The 15342-nt window shown below is 37.9% G+C and overlaps 2 protein-coding genes across 2 annotated transcripts; one reads left to right on the top strand and one right to left on the bottom strand.

The window, feature by feature from the left end:
• The first annotated feature begins 1207 nt into the window (after positions 1 to 1207).
• On the top strand, positions 1208 to 6110 carry LOC121797644 (heparan-alpha-glucosaminide N-acetyltransferase-like). Its single transcript, XM_042196280.1, has 13 exons — positions 1208 to 2115; positions 2592 to 2729; positions 2827 to 2908; positions 3096 to 3172; positions 3326 to 3432; positions 4191 to 4305; positions 4416 to 4532; positions 4614 to 4705; positions 4904 to 4970; positions 5066 to 5144; positions 5223 to 5314; positions 5397 to 5540; positions 5619 to 6110. The coding sequence occupies exons 1-13, from the start codon at positions 1876 to 1878 to the stop codon at positions 5652 to 5654; spliced, it is 1386 nt and encodes a 461-aa protein (XP_042052214.1). The 5' UTR covers positions 1208 to 1875; the 3' UTR covers positions 5655 to 6110.
• An 821-nt stretch (positions 6111 to 6931) lies between these two features.
• Positions 6932 to 8959, bottom strand: LOC121801325 (xyloglucan endotransglucosylase/hydrolase protein A-like). Its single transcript, XM_042200795.1, has 5 exons — positions 8903 to 8959; positions 8599 to 8792; positions 8413 to 8513; positions 8040 to 8233; positions 6932 to 7610 (listed from the first exon to the last, which is right to left on the bottom strand). Exons 2-5 carry the CDS (start codon positions 8786 to 8788, stop codon positions 7211 to 7213), a joined length of 885 nt encoding a protein of 294 aa, XP_042056729.1. The 5' UTR covers positions 8789 to 8792; positions 8903 to 8959; the 3' UTR covers positions 6932 to 7210.
• Positions 8960 to 15342: the final 6383 nt, after the last annotated feature.

Consider the following 15342-nt stretch of genomic DNA (forward strand, 5'->3'; position numbering starts at 1 on the left):
TTCGGCGTAAATCAGAGCATATGCTTTTATTATATTCTTATCCGTCTCCATTCACTTAGCCTACCTATAGCGGTCGCTTTAAGATTGTACTACTCCCTCCGTCCCAAGATATTAGACTCATTTCTTTTGGCACAAGAATTTAGGAGGTATTGTTTAGTGGTGTAAGTGGAGTTGGTAATAAAGTAGATTTTTACCATAAATAGAAATGGCTCAAGTATGTTGGGACATCCCAAAGTGGTATACGAGTCTAATATCTTGGGACGGAGGGAGTACTATTTTTTTTATCATTGGAGAAAAAAGCGATTCCGTCGCCTTGGCCGCCCCACACTCCGGCCCGACATCACGTTAATATAGTAGATGTGAATTGGACCTCTACCACTTAAAATAGAAAAATGGAACTTTCATATTTAATTTGATAATTTTAAAATCATGAATCTGAGAATAAGTCAACAAAAATACTTTTAATAGTGGAGTAATGATTTTCCTTCTTTCAAAGAATCCTTACTGTTCATTTAATTATCTAAAATTCTAAATTAGTAGTACTAGTAGATTATTATAAAAAGAATACATCCATAAATTTAATGAAAATCTGAAATTCATAATATAATATTCAATGTATTTTCAGCATAGAGTATATACAGAGTTTAGATTATTTCAACTCATATTTCGTTTTCGTAAGAGGCAATTAACTAATATTGTGGTCTTGAGGTGGATTCATGAATAGATTTTTTAGAAGATAAAGTTTGGTATACTGATTAAAAAGGTATACCTAAACATCTGCATGCAATTATTTGTTTTGCTTCTGAAGGAAATACTTAGAAAAAAAAAGTCAAACTTGCTACTTGATTATCACATCTTAATAGAGTAATCTCATTTTGTATTTGGCGTAATTACCTAAATTATTTCTCTAATTTAGAAATCCTGTATTTCTAGCAATATTTTGACACCGTTACGATTCTCTAAGCATTATATTACCAGAAATTAGTACTACTAGTAGTATACAAGTGCATACATTATCATTAAAAGAATATAAAGCCTATAGTTCCCTAAAAAAAAAAGAAAAGAAAAGAAAAGAAGCCTATAGCAATATGTGTAACTAATATTTAGGAAATTATTTTTGATGATAAAAATCCAGAGTAGTCAGGCAAGTCACGTGATCTAAAATGCATAAATCTCGTTTTTGAAACACTGAAACTGCTGAACACTTTGAATTCTAATAACGAAGTTGAGGTAAATGCTCATCTTGTAACTGATTATAACGGCTTTAGGTTATTTAAATAGTAATTTTTTTTTTTGTTTTTCTGATATGAAAAAATGAGATATTAAGGAGGAAGATAGATGCTAATGTGGATTTGGTATTTTTTGAGATGAGTCTGTTCATGGATAAAGAAGCATACAAACCTCTAATTCGTTAATCGTTATCAAAAGCCAAATATCAATCGAATTTCGATGTGGAGCGATTTGAGTGTATCGTGAACGTATCTCTTTTACAACAGATTGGAGAGAGAGAGAGGAGGCAGTGGGTGGCCACTGTCCACTGCCAATCTCAAAAAGCCACCCAACCCCTACGTTTCATGCCTTTCTATCTCTCTTCATTTACCTAAATTCCATATTCATCCATAAATTATTTAATTCTTTCACGATTCTTTCTTTACCTCCATTTGCCTGTCGCATTTGCACAAAGTTGGCAGGAATTTCACCACCAACACACAATCCTAGTTTACATACACAGGAGTTTACATTTGGATTGATCGCTCAACGGAATAAATTATATCCGAATCGAATATTGGAAATTGGAATACGATATGTTTGTTTGGATTTTGGTGTGAGAGAGACAGAATCGAGATCGCAATCGCGAGCATTGGTAGGTCGATCATGGCGTCCTACAAACTCATCAGAGATGGCGGCGACGAAGGGACATTGGATCTGCGGGCGAAGAATTGCGCTCTGCGCATTGATAACGGCGGCGATGTTGAGTCTGCTTACTTGAAGACCAATACGCCTTCTTCTCGTCTCAGGCCGCCGGTTTTGCCCGGCTCCGGCGGTAATGCTAAGTGCACTCCGCCGTCTGGCCGCCTAGTTTCTCTCGACGTTTTCCGCGGCCTCACTGTTGTGGTAATTTTTTTTGTCTTATTAAAGTTTTTGTTATTGTTTGCTTTGTTTATGGTAAACGTGTTTATCGTGATTGCTTGTTTGAAAAGCGAAGCCTTTTTTCATATCATGGATGTGTAGTGTAGGTAGTATTTCAAGGCTATGAAAAATTGAAAATACCGAAACAGTAATTTTTTTGTAGTCTTGCTTATACTATCTTCTAAGGTAGACTTTTGCCTTGTTTTGCATGTGTCTTTAAAAGCAAAGCAAGAAACTGTACTGAAATAAAAGTAGACTCAAGTTTTTTTGCTTTCTAATCCCTTTGCTCTGGAGATGAAAACTACCAATAAATTTGGAAATTTTAGCCCAGCATTTAACTGGAATAGGATGATTATAACTTAAAAGAAAATTGGAATGCAATGTCTAACTTGTTTTCTGGAATGATTGGCTATCTCAAATTGATGTAGTGGAGAATAACTACTGTGGTTTTTCTATTGCAGTTGATGATCATTGTTGATAATGCTGGTAGACTTATACCATCCATCAATCACTCGCCGTGGAATGGTTTGACCCTGGCAGATTTTGTTATGCCCTTTTTCCTATTCATGGTTGGTGTTTCACTCGGACTTGTATATAAGGTACTTATCATTTGCATAATTAGATCCTACTTTTCTGAAACTTGTTTAGGCTCTAAAAGTAGTAGGTATATATGCTAACTATATTGTTTTGAACCAGAATATGACTTGTAGAGTTGCTGCAACTAAGAAAGCAATACTCCGAGCAGGAAAGCTTTTCGTACTTGGGATTTTTCTACAAGGTGTTCTTCATTTTCTACATCTTATAAATATTTTTATAGTATGATAAATAATTGGGATAGGATCTGTATGAGGAACTGTATATTATGAAAGAAATGCTGGAAGTTTTCAAAGTGTCACACTCATGTTTCAATGTTAATCATTTATCTGTGATCATTGATAGTAGTATTATTTAATTTCATATATCAGGTGGCTATTTCCATGGCCTCAGTAAACTGACATATGGCGTGGACTTGGAACAAATCAGATGGATGGGCATATTGCAGGTATATAAATGTGAAAGCTGCTCAATGTTATTGAAATGAGTAATGTATTGCTAGTTCCTCATGTAACTTCTTGATGCTGCATAAAGGTAAAATATTATGTTAGAAGTGCATAAGTCATGCTTAGTTTTTCCATTTTTTGGGGGTCTTTTGCAGAGAATTGCAGTAGCATATTGGGTTGCAGCAATGTGTGAGATATGGCTTAGAAATGATGAGATCGTTGATTCCAGAAAATCTTTGCTGAAGAAATATAGATGGCAATGGTAAGTTCTGTATGCTTACAAAGTTCATGCTTCCCATAGAGCAATTTAGACGAACATAGATCGAAAAGTTGGTTGCATGTTGAAAGTTTTAAAATGGACTAGACCATGTTTTGTTACCTTCCGGCTCATAGTTTAATTTTATCATAGGAATCATGTGCAGCCCCAAATCGTGAAACAGAGCCATTAATACTATGAGCTCGAGTGTTAGCTTGAAGCAGGTCATCAAAGCCGACCACAATGATTAGAGTTGTATGTAGTGTTTTCTTGTGAGATTAGGTAAATATACACCTATCCAATGGCTCATCTCGGTATCGATACTAGGTAAATAAAACAGGAAATGAGATGAGACACATTCTTGTAGGAAGAGAAGCTACACTTGTTCCTTAGGATGATGCAGTTGAAATAAATACTTGAGAGCCACATCCATCCCAAAATGTCAACTAAATGCCAGTTTCGTTGTTGGGCTTTCAAATATGCTTCGCAAGAGTGTAACCCAAATGCTATCAAGACTACCTTTTTTAATAAATTGAGTAAATTCTAGCCACTCTGTAAACACATAAATATTTATCGTTTGATGTTTAAAGGTCTTATTAGTTTTTTTTTCCTTTCCTGGTTTGGATTTTGGTACACACATAAATATCTATCATTTGATGTTTTAATTTTAAAAAGTTCTTATAAGTTGGTTTTTTCTGATTCTGATTTCTGTAACACATAGATATCTATCTGATCTTTTCTGTTTTTTTCATTAATTACTTCAGGGCCACTGCTTTCGTGCTTAGTACAGTGTATCTTCTGATGTTATATGGCTTATATGTTCCTGATTGGGAATACCATATTCCCATAGAAGCATCTTTCAGAGCTGAGGTATTCAAGGTAGGTTGTTGGCTTTGCGAACCCAGAAAATCTTATGACTGGAACCTACATGTTGTGGTTATTAGTCATAGTATTCTTCTTATTTTTTGTAATATCCATTGCTTTTGAAGGTGAAATGTGGAGTAAGAGCTAATACAGGACCTGCATGCAATGCTGCCGGAATGCTTGATCGTGCAGTGTTGGGTATTCAACGTTTGTACCGCAAACCAATATATGCCAGAACACAAGTAAATTCTTTCAGAAACTTAAGATCTCGTATTCTCTTGCTATAATTTGATTTGGGTTCTAAATGTTAATCTCTTTGGCAGCAATGCAGTATCAACTCACCGAATTATGGTCCACTTCCTCCTGATGCTCCCTCATGGTGTCGAGCCCCCTTCGACCCAGAAGGAATTTTAAGGTTTCTTTGCCTCTTTGCTCGGATAGATACATAGTTAATAGTTTCCACTCATGATCAGGACCCTACAGATAAACAACTTCCCTGCCATACTCATTTAGTTGAGGCTGTGATGTGAAAAAGACAACCCCCCCCCCCCCCCATAGCTTTGTGCCTATCTTGTAATTTTAACCACTAACCACAATCTGTATCATCTTGTAGTACAGTGATGGCAATTGTCACATGCTTGTTAGGTTTACAGTATGGACACGTAATCGTTCACTTTAAGGTACACACCTGCTATTTGACATGGTTTTGTAATCATATTCAATTATCTTTCACGATGAGTGCCTGATTGTGTTCATCTGTCTTGATCTTACTCAGGAACACAAGAAAAGACTTTCTCTGTGGTCGTATCCATCAACGGGCTTTATGCTCCTGGGATTGATGTGTCATGTCTTAGGTATGATTTTCCCTTCATTGTACAGTGTAATAAAGGATTAGTAGGACTTGTTTTACTCATATAGAGTTATTGCTCCAGGGATGCATATAAACAAGGCTCTCTACTCCTTCAGTTATACATGTGTTACGGTTGGCCTTGCTGGGATTCTACTCGCTACGATTTACCTAGTGGTAAGTTGATACTACAAAACAAAGGCATATGTATCAAGTGAAACAACTCTGCAGAATACTGATCCTGGGCGAACATTTGCAGGTAGATGTGAAAGGATGGAGGCGGTTCAGTATGGTACTTGAATGGATGGGAAAGAACGCACTGCTGATATACATTCTCGTAGCGTGCAACATCTTACCCCTTATTCTACAGGGGTTTTACTGGAAGGAACCTCATAACAACATAGTGAGAGCATGTTTGCATAGTTTTATCCTTATTATTTCTTCTTCTGTTCCTAACAAGTAGGGAAAATTCTTTTTACAGCTAACATTGATTGGAATCGGGAAACGTAACTATTGAGTAGTAGCTCATTTTTGGTGATACAACTGCGCCGGGGAAGATTTGAGTCATCAGCCAATCATCTCTTTCATTGGCATAGTAGAGGAGGCGTGGGGAGAGGTCTTCTCGGGGCAAGTGCAGCAGCAGCCATTTTTGTTGATGTAGCAAGCACGTACCGGCTTCATGTACAAACACTTTTAATACATTTATGTAAGAGAAAGAAACCGGTAATTAGATCTGGTAATAAAATCAGATTGGAGCTTATTAGTAGATATCTACTACTGTATTGAGTAGTAGCTCATTTTCAGTGCCATGACGATAGGGGCCAATTGAGACGAGATATGGGGTGTAAGCCGTGGAGTTGATGGCGGTGACGGAGGCCGGGCTTCTGTAGATGGATTGTTTGCTCCATTGTGCCGACTAGTTTCCCTCATTTAGAGAGATTCGTGCTTCACACGACTTACATGTTTCAATCAACTTATTTTCTTATGGTTAATAGATACAAATTACAGGAGTAATAAATAATACCACTCCACATTTTAAAACCAATGTATACTATTAATCTAACTTAAAACCATGTTTATATGAGACGTATTTTTTTCTCGTAACTTTAGTATTTCTAATTTTAAACAATTCTTTTTCAAAACAAACATTTGCAGCAAGTTTTGTTATTTTTCTCTAATTTAAGCTTAGTATTAAGTACTACTACTATTAACTAAAAACAACAAAACGGACGTAGTAAATTTCTTAAGCCCCCTCTCATCTCACTTGTGTGGTTGACGGTACATATGGATGGATCTTTGTTGGATTGTGATACACTACTACTATAAAAAAAAGCTTTGGCTATTTATATGGTTTGATGAAAAAAGTTTCACAACATATTTATGTTTAGTCAAATTTTGACGGGTTGGGAAATAGTTCCCAAGTCCCTACATAGCAAACAAACAATTTGTATTTTTCAGTACCCAATCGAATACATGGTAGGTTGATTGCAAGTGGTTGCAATCAACCACTTGCTGTACCACACTACCCCTCCCACTGCATGGGTTGGCTCGTCAGTCACCAACTGCGACTTTACTTGTGGTTTCTTTCTATAAATAGTGCCCTCTTCTGAGATGATAATCCATACATACATATCATATTTAAATCCTCTTTATTTCAGAAGTATCAATAAAATATAACCTTCTGTTAACCATAATTGCTGGCATCGAGCTGGTCCCGGCACCGACGGTCAATTTGAGGTGAAAAGTGAAGCACTCAAAATTAAATAAGAAAAACTTTTGTCAGGACACATGAAAGAAATCAAACAACATTTTGGAATTTCATTATAATGATGGGGCTCACAATCTGAAATCAACATCAACACAATGCTTGCTCCATATTCATACATAAACAAATCAGACCATACAGATAGAGAGAGAAGCAGCTACACATAGTATATAGGAATAAATCAGCAGCCACAAAAGTGAGATATCACTGCCTCTGTCTCTCTCCCCCCAACATATATAAATATACAACATATAGTATATATTTAAAGTATGACTCAATGTGGTCACATTGCATTGCATTGCATTGGATCATATGTCCCTGTCTCTCTTGCACTCCGGTGGCGGGGTCTGGTTGCGGGTCCGGTCCGTGCAATAGTTATAGATGGTGTACTTGCTCCGGACCCACTGCAGGCGGCGCCACTGGTAGGCGTCGAGGTCCTGGAACTCCTTCTGGTCCCACCAGCGCTTCCCCTGCGTGTCGCAGAACTTGGCCTGGACTGAGGCCTCGCATCCGTCAATGTGGAAGCCGCGGTACGAGGCCATGAAGGGGGCCTTGGACCAGTCAGTCTTCTCCAAGCCCCCCCTAGTGGCCCAGTCGTCCGCGTTCCACAGGCTAGAGTACAGCTTCATCGGCTGGTTGAACGGGAACTTCACCCCGAGATCCTTGCTGTTCTTGAACACCCTGATCGGGACATCATCGACGAAGAATCTGCACAACAAGCATATGCATTGCTACGTTATCGACTTAAAAGGGAATGAACTGAATCGCGCTTGTTAAGATAAATTTAATGAATTTTCTGAATGGATTGACACATGGTCCTGAATAAGTAATTAAATTGTATCCAACCAGACACATGGAAAGCTATCTATAATTGTGAAATTAAATAGATTTCATAATACCAACTAACCGAATCTTGTTGGTCCCCTTAATTTCACGTGCCTACCGACTTTAAGTCAAATTATGTTGATTTTATGACCACATTCGACAGCTATATATCCACTATCAAGTGTACCCAACATATTTGACTTGTTCGACTCTTGCAATTTGGAGATTTCAAGATTGGTCAGCATGTTTTCTTATCCAACAATATATAACTCGTTCATTGAACAAGATGCATAGGAGCTTAACAGAACTTACACAATCTGGTAGAGATTCCACAGAACAGAGTAGGTGTGGAATGATGTAGTTGGATCAAACCAAAGATAAATTCTTTGCTCTTTGTCTCCTTTGCCACCAGTGTACACATTTGTTTGCAATATGTAGGGCTGCCCACTTCTGTTTCCCAAGAATTCAAAGTCTATTTCATCATGCTCTGAGTTTTGGGAAGATAGCTGCAACCACAAAATATGATTGTCAAGCATGGAAGAAGACTAATCAGAAACAATTTGTTTGATTGTTATAATTTCCAAAAAAAAGGGGGGAATCATTTATTGAGTGCAAAGTGGAGTCCAAAGCCAATGGAATGTTGAAGAATGAGAAAAAAAATGGTAAAAAGGCCAACTTTACTTACATAGAAAGCAGTAACGGTTCCAGCAGAATCCCCACCAACCAGCTTCAAATGCATACTAAAATGCCCAAATAGGTATGAGCCCTTAGATTGGAATCCAGTGCCTAAGCCAAAGAAACAACACTGATTAGTCTCTCTCTCTCTTTCACACAATATCACACACACACAGAGGCATACTGTAGTACATACCAGTGTTTTTGTCAAGAACGAGCTGGATCTCAGAGCCACCATTGAAGTATTTGATATGGTCAAAAGCCCAAGTTGGGACGTAGTTTCTGCCGAAGGGAACATCCACCGCTTTTCTAGGTGCAGCCGCCAGTGCTCCGGCGAAGAGCATCAGCAGCCCAAATGACAGACTCCAAAGGAAGTGATGAGCCATGTTTCTGCAGAGACAAAACAGAATGTGGGTTATTATTATTAGCTATACCGAGAGAGAAAAACAAGGAAAACAAAAACAATAGTGGAACGAGGTTCAAGGATTGGATTGGCTTGCCTTGAGATAGAATGAGAGTGAGAGATGATGGTGTTGGGAAGAAGAGTGTGGAGGCCTCCTTATATAGGGCTACGGCCATTGCCTACTAATTAATGAACTGGTATTTCCTCTTTTTTTTTTAAAAAAAATAGTACTAGTATGTGCAACATATAATAGTACTAAATTGGTAACTAAGGCCACCCGCAACGCGTCACGCGGGTGGCCCGGAACCCGTCACGCAGGGACGGGACGGCAGCGCGACGCATTGAAGCGCCCCGTCTCGTCCCCAGCCCGTCGCCATCTCGTCACGAAACCCGTTCCGCTAGGACGTAATGCGGGACAGCTCGCCACGCGCCGCGGCGACGTGGCGCGCTCCCAGGCCATGCGTGACGCCACTCGCCGGCCCGCGAGTGGGCGTCGTCACGCTGACGCAATAATTACTTTTTTTATAAAAAAATCAAATTAAATAATAAAAAAAAATTAAAAAAAAAAGTGAAACGGTAATGTTACCGTTTAAAAGAACCTTTTTCAATTTTTTTATTATTTTTTTACTCTATAAATACTCCTAATTCATCCTCATTTCACACACAACTACACATCTATTCTTTCAAATTCATCTTCATTTCCTCTCCAATTTTCATATAACATCTAATCACAAAATGTCCGGCAACGAAAACTCCGGCGGTGGCGGCTCCGGCGCGTGGGATCTCAACTCGTTCGGCGACTGGGGGAGCATGTACAACACATTGGGTGGTTCCGGTTCGTCGACGTCGGGCACCCAGGGTTCGGGCACGCGGGGGGTACCAACCACCCAATTTTGATGTTGATGCATACGCCCGTCCCTCCGCCCCGCGGTATTCGCAGGGATTATCCCAGATTCGGGAGGGTTATCCTGTTCAACCCACTCCGGAAAAAGGCCGAGGCGGGGGAGGAGGCCGAGGCGAGGGAGGCTCCAGGGCAGAGGCGGAGGAGGAGGAGGAGGATCTAGGCCGGCATCCGTACGGCCACAAAGAAACGCTGGCGGTGTAAAACGCCTGGATCAGCGTCACGTACGATCCCATCATCGGGAATCAACAACCCCGGTAGTGCTTCTGGGAAAAGGTCACCGAGACCTACCACGAGATTAAGCCGAAAAAGACCCGCCGCCGCACATATAAGATGCTTCGCGCTCACTTTGACTGAGTCGACAAAGAGGTCAAACGATTCTGCGGCATCTACAAGAATGAAGCGGCTCAGTACCAAAGCGGAGCCACGGGAGCCGACATTCTGAGGTCGGCTTTGCGGGTCTACTACGAAGACACCGGCAAATAATTCAAATATGTTGATGTTTGGGAGGTTGTCAGGGACGAGGAAAGGTGGGCCGACGGTGTGCGGTCCAGCTCGGGCTCGACCTCGAAGCGCACGAAGCACACGGCGAGTGGACAATACTCGTCTGGTGAGGGCGGTTCGGGCATCGGGCCACAAGAGTTTGCCTCGCAGGAGGAGGAGACCCCGGCAGACAATGCCGGGGGGTCCTCCCGTGGGCGCCGTCGGCCGCAAGGGAGAAATGCGGCGAAGGCGGCTAGAGGGAGGAGGGGCCGAGCCGAATCAAGCCAGGCGGGCTCGGGCTCGGGGGGACCCTCGAACTCCCTTATGTCCATGTACTTGACCGCCACAATGGCAGACACTTCCCGCTTTACGTCCACCCAATACGAAGCCTGGCTTAACGGAGTCCTGTTTATGGCGGCACAACTTGGTATCCCGCCTCCAAGTGGCCTCAGGACACCGCCTTCGGGGGATGATTCGCCGGCGGAGTAGTTTTTTATTTTCTATAAAATTTTATTTTAAATTATGTCATTTTTATTTTTTAGGATTTTAATTATGTCTTTTTTTAGTTTTTTGAATTTTAAGTTGTATTTTTATTTTATGTTGTAACGTTATTTTATTTTTAATGAAGTGTGTTTTTTATAAATTGAATTTGGTGAAAAAAATAAAAAAATGAAATTGAATGAATAGTAATTTAAAGGACGGTTTAAGGGACGGAGGATTGCAGTTCCGTCCCTTAGTTAAGGGATGAAGTAAAAAAGTATAATGGGGCCCGCAAATAGTGTTTTAAGGGACGGTATAATGCCAGCGTTGTGGATGGCCTAACTATGTATGGGCTAAAGTTTTTAAATTTTATAAACTATGTTTAACAGTAGAATAAGAATTTTATCTTTCTCTTTCTCACACACACACTCATCATGTTAGAGGGATTTGATTAGGCAGCATGACAACAAGTAATAGTGGAAAAGGAGTTATAATATTTGAATTTTTACTTTTAGAGAGGTCACAAGGCTATACTACACCACATGGTGAATACTGAGATATCACTTTTAGTAAATATTAGTACTACTACAATCATGTGTGTATATGCATATGGATAAGTTTTGGTTCTTTTGGATGAGTATCGAGATATAATTTCCTTTACGTTTGTAATTTTACTCATAAATTATTACTAGTATTAAGCTACAAGTTACATAAAATTTCAGTTGAATACATCAACTTTTCTTCTTCTTTTTAACTTCAAACAAACGACCGAAACAATAACTAAACTATGATTATACTACTATACAGAAGTTTTCATGTACTGGAGTACCTCCTATGCATGTAGATAAATAATTAAAGAAGCTTTTTCTCGAACACAAAAATGTTGAGCCTTGTTGGACCTATTTTGAATAATATCGACACATCTCGACTCTCAATTCTTATCCAGAGAATATCACATTTATTGTCAGTACAATAAATGAATAACTTAGGATAGGTACGTGACTATGTAGCCAGACACATTTTATTTTATTTTACTCCCTCCGTCCCGCACTACTCTCACTTATTTCCTTTTTGGGCGTCCCAAGTTACTTGCACTCTTTCCATTTTTAGTAAAAAATTTTACCTACAGCCGTCATTTTTTACTTTCCTATATACTCATTCCTTAATCTCCGTGCCGAAAAGGAAAGGAGCGAGTAGCCCGGGACGGAGGGATTATTTTATTTATTTATTTTATTTTATTTTATTTTATTTTATTTTATTTTATTTTATTTATTTTATTTTATTTTATTTTATTTTATTTTATTTTATTTTATTTTATTTTATTTTATTTTATTTTATTTTATTTTATTTATTTATTTTATTTTATTTTATTTTAATTTATTTTAATGAACTAATGATAGCTAGACACATGTCCTAGCGAAGGAAGTAAAATTATCAGGCGTGTTTGCACTTTGCAGGCATCCATATTAACGTATCAATGCCTTTCATTTTTTATGAAGAAAATTGGAGTGGATTCGGCTCATTGGATTACCCTCCTTGTCCTTATTGAAAAGGAGAAATCCTTTAAAATCAATTTATCCAAATCTATCTTTTTGATAATGAAAACTGTAGGAAATACTAATACTCCATAATGGAAGTCCGGGATTTTGGCAGGAGCAGTTAATCAGTATGGTGAAAAAACAAAGGCATGGGAAAGCGGGCCGAGAGGGCCCGCACCACCCAATTCCATGCGCTGTTTGTCGGGTTCGAGGGACCAATCGCAACCCGTCAAATTCGACGGTGGCCCGATTCTAACTTGTTTTTGCTATTATAAGCAGTAGTGGCGAATCAGCCGGGCAGGGTTGCCTTCTCCGATTATTTTGTACTACTACTATAATAGTATAATTAATCTATTGCTCCTAATTAATACTGTACCGCTCTCTCTTCAATACTTCCACCTGTTACCATCCGGATATCATTATATTTATTTCGCATATTATTAATTTGAGTTTATGAGTTATGAAATGAAATACTAATAGTAGTATTAAATTGTGATTCAAGGTGTCACCGGTGAGGGTGCATATCTATGCTCAATACAGTGACAGACTGACAAATTAGTTGGTTTAAATTATTTCCTATTGCAAGTACTCCCTCCACCCGATATTAAACGTCACACTTTGACTGAACATGAGTTACAATAGAAAGGGAGTTGAAAAAATTAGTGGAATGCGGATCATATTTTTATATACTTCATCCGTCTCACTCTAAGTGGAGCGTTTCCTTTCTGACACGAGATTTTACATATTGTTATTTTTTTAGTTAAGTGAAGAAAAATTAAGTAAGAGAATGTGATATTACCATTTTCAGAAATGTGTCATTTAGAGTGAAACAACCCCCATAAAAATGTGTCACTTAGAATGAATTATTCATTTTATAGTAAAATATCAGGGAAATGAGTTTATACAATGTGGGGTCAATTACCAAAAATAGTACTCCCTTCGTGACTCCGTCTGCCATTAGAATTCCGGGTTTATGTTTTTAGTATGTCCGCCATTAGGAATCTCGGTTCATTTTTACTATAAATGGTAGGTAAACCTCACATTCCACTAATTCATTTCATTCACATTTTTATTATAAAACTGAAGTATATAAAAATGGTCTCATATTTCACTATCTTTCCATCCACTTTCCATTGTATTTCTTAAATCTTGTGCCGAACTCAAATAAGACTCCTAATGGGGGATTGAGGGAGTTCTAACTCTAGTTGAGTCTAATTACTTTTTGGATTGTCCTACTTTACTCTAGTCATTTCTTTTTTTAGCAAAAAACAAACATATTATTTCTATCATACTTTACTCTATCTTACTTTATTCTTCTTTTTCTCTCTACCTTTTTTTCTTTCCTACTACTACTACTTTATTTCTCACTTTCACTTACTCTCTTTTAACACAAATTCTCAAATCTCATACCGAAAAGAGTCGCCTCCACTAATAGTGATGGAGAAAGTAAAAAGTAAGTGTGGCAAGTATTGACGAACAGATTAAAAAAAACTAATAACGAATAATAGCAAACGGATAGAATATATTTTTTTATTCTAGAAACTTATCCAAATTTATTGGTAACCCTGTAAAACCAAGTGTGAGATTTCTCCTCTTTGAACTACCATATTCATGAGTCATGATGTGAAGGTAATGCTTTTTTATGATGGCCAAACTTATGTCCTCAATTAACTAGAAGTAATAAATTATCAATTACGATTATTTTTGCAATAAAATTATTAACATCCAATTAGAGTCCATTAATAATACTTAATTAGACGTTCGCAAATAAATATGCTACTTAATTTTTTTAATAAAATTCACTCTTATTAGTACTACCTCCGTTCCACATTAACTATTACATTCACTTTTCTGCATTGATTTTGTAAAATTATAATAAATAGTTAAAGTGGAGAAATAGTAAAGTAAGAGAGAGAATAATGTAAATAAGACTCGTCTCTACCTTATTATATTTCTTATTTTGTTATTTCTCGACTTTAACGATTTATTATCATTTTTACAAAACGAGTGCAGAAAAGTAAATGTGAAAGTTAATGCGGGACGGAGGTGGAGGTAGTACTTCTTTATAAAATAAACTACACATGACCTATCATTTTGCCTATTACTTATGTGACATTTTCTACGCTATGTACCTAGCATTTTATTAATACTCATTTTTATTTCCAATGTTGCAAATTTTTGGTGACCCGAAGAGTAAAATTTAATTGATTACTACGTTTACTTATATCACAAATACAATAGAAATAAGAATTCTTGTAAGATTGAATTAAAAATCCAGTGTTTACTAAAATGGCTGTTGATAAATCCAATTGTAGGTAGTAGAAAAATAATGTGTAAGAGCATCCACAATGGCGCCTAGCGCACCGCCTAGCCGAGCGCCGGCGCTAGGCGGTCGCTAGGCGAACCATTGGAGGAGCCGAAAACCGCCGAGCGGTTTTCCGAAAATCAATTTCGCCTAGCGCTAGGCGGTCAAAATCCACTGGGCTATGCGCTGGGCGATCCGCTCGGCTCCATTGCAGCGCCCGGATCGCCCAGCGCATAGCCCAGCGGATTTTTTATTTTTTATTTTTAATTTTTAATTTTTGAAACACTATATATACTCGATTTGCACTTCATTTTCATACGGCGAGTGATTTTTTTTAAGTAATGTACTTTTTGCGATTTTGAATGTAATTTTTTTTATTAATGTATTTTTTTAATTTATTGTACTTTTTTTTTAAAAATTAAAATAGTATTATTAATGTTTCTCGTATATGTCTCATAAATTAAATTCCGTATATTGTGTTATTAGTGATGTGGCTATTTATGATATGGCTAGGCTATAGCTGGGATATTTCTGATGTGGCCGGAGGATTTTTAGTATTGATGATGTGGCAGGAGGAGTTTGAAGCTAGGCTATGGCTGGGCTATTGCTGGGCTATTAACCACTTTGAATGCTCTAAAACGATATTGCAAGAAAAATACTATTACTAGTAGTAGTAGTAGTAATTTTTATGAGTACGAGAGAATAGTAAAAGAGGGGGGGGACCTATTTCAACACCGCTCGTGTTTGAAATATATAATATTCAAGTTTGATAATATTTTTTAAGAAACACAATAATAGATGATATTGATGTATTGGTATTATTATAGTGA

Source organism: Salvia splendens, chromosome 4, assembly GCF_004379255.2.
Source record: "Salvia splendens isolate huo1 chromosome 4, SspV2, whole genome shotgun sequence".
Taxonomy (NCBI): Eukaryota; Viridiplantae; Streptophyta; class Magnoliopsida; order Lamiales; family Lamiaceae; genus Salvia; species Salvia splendens.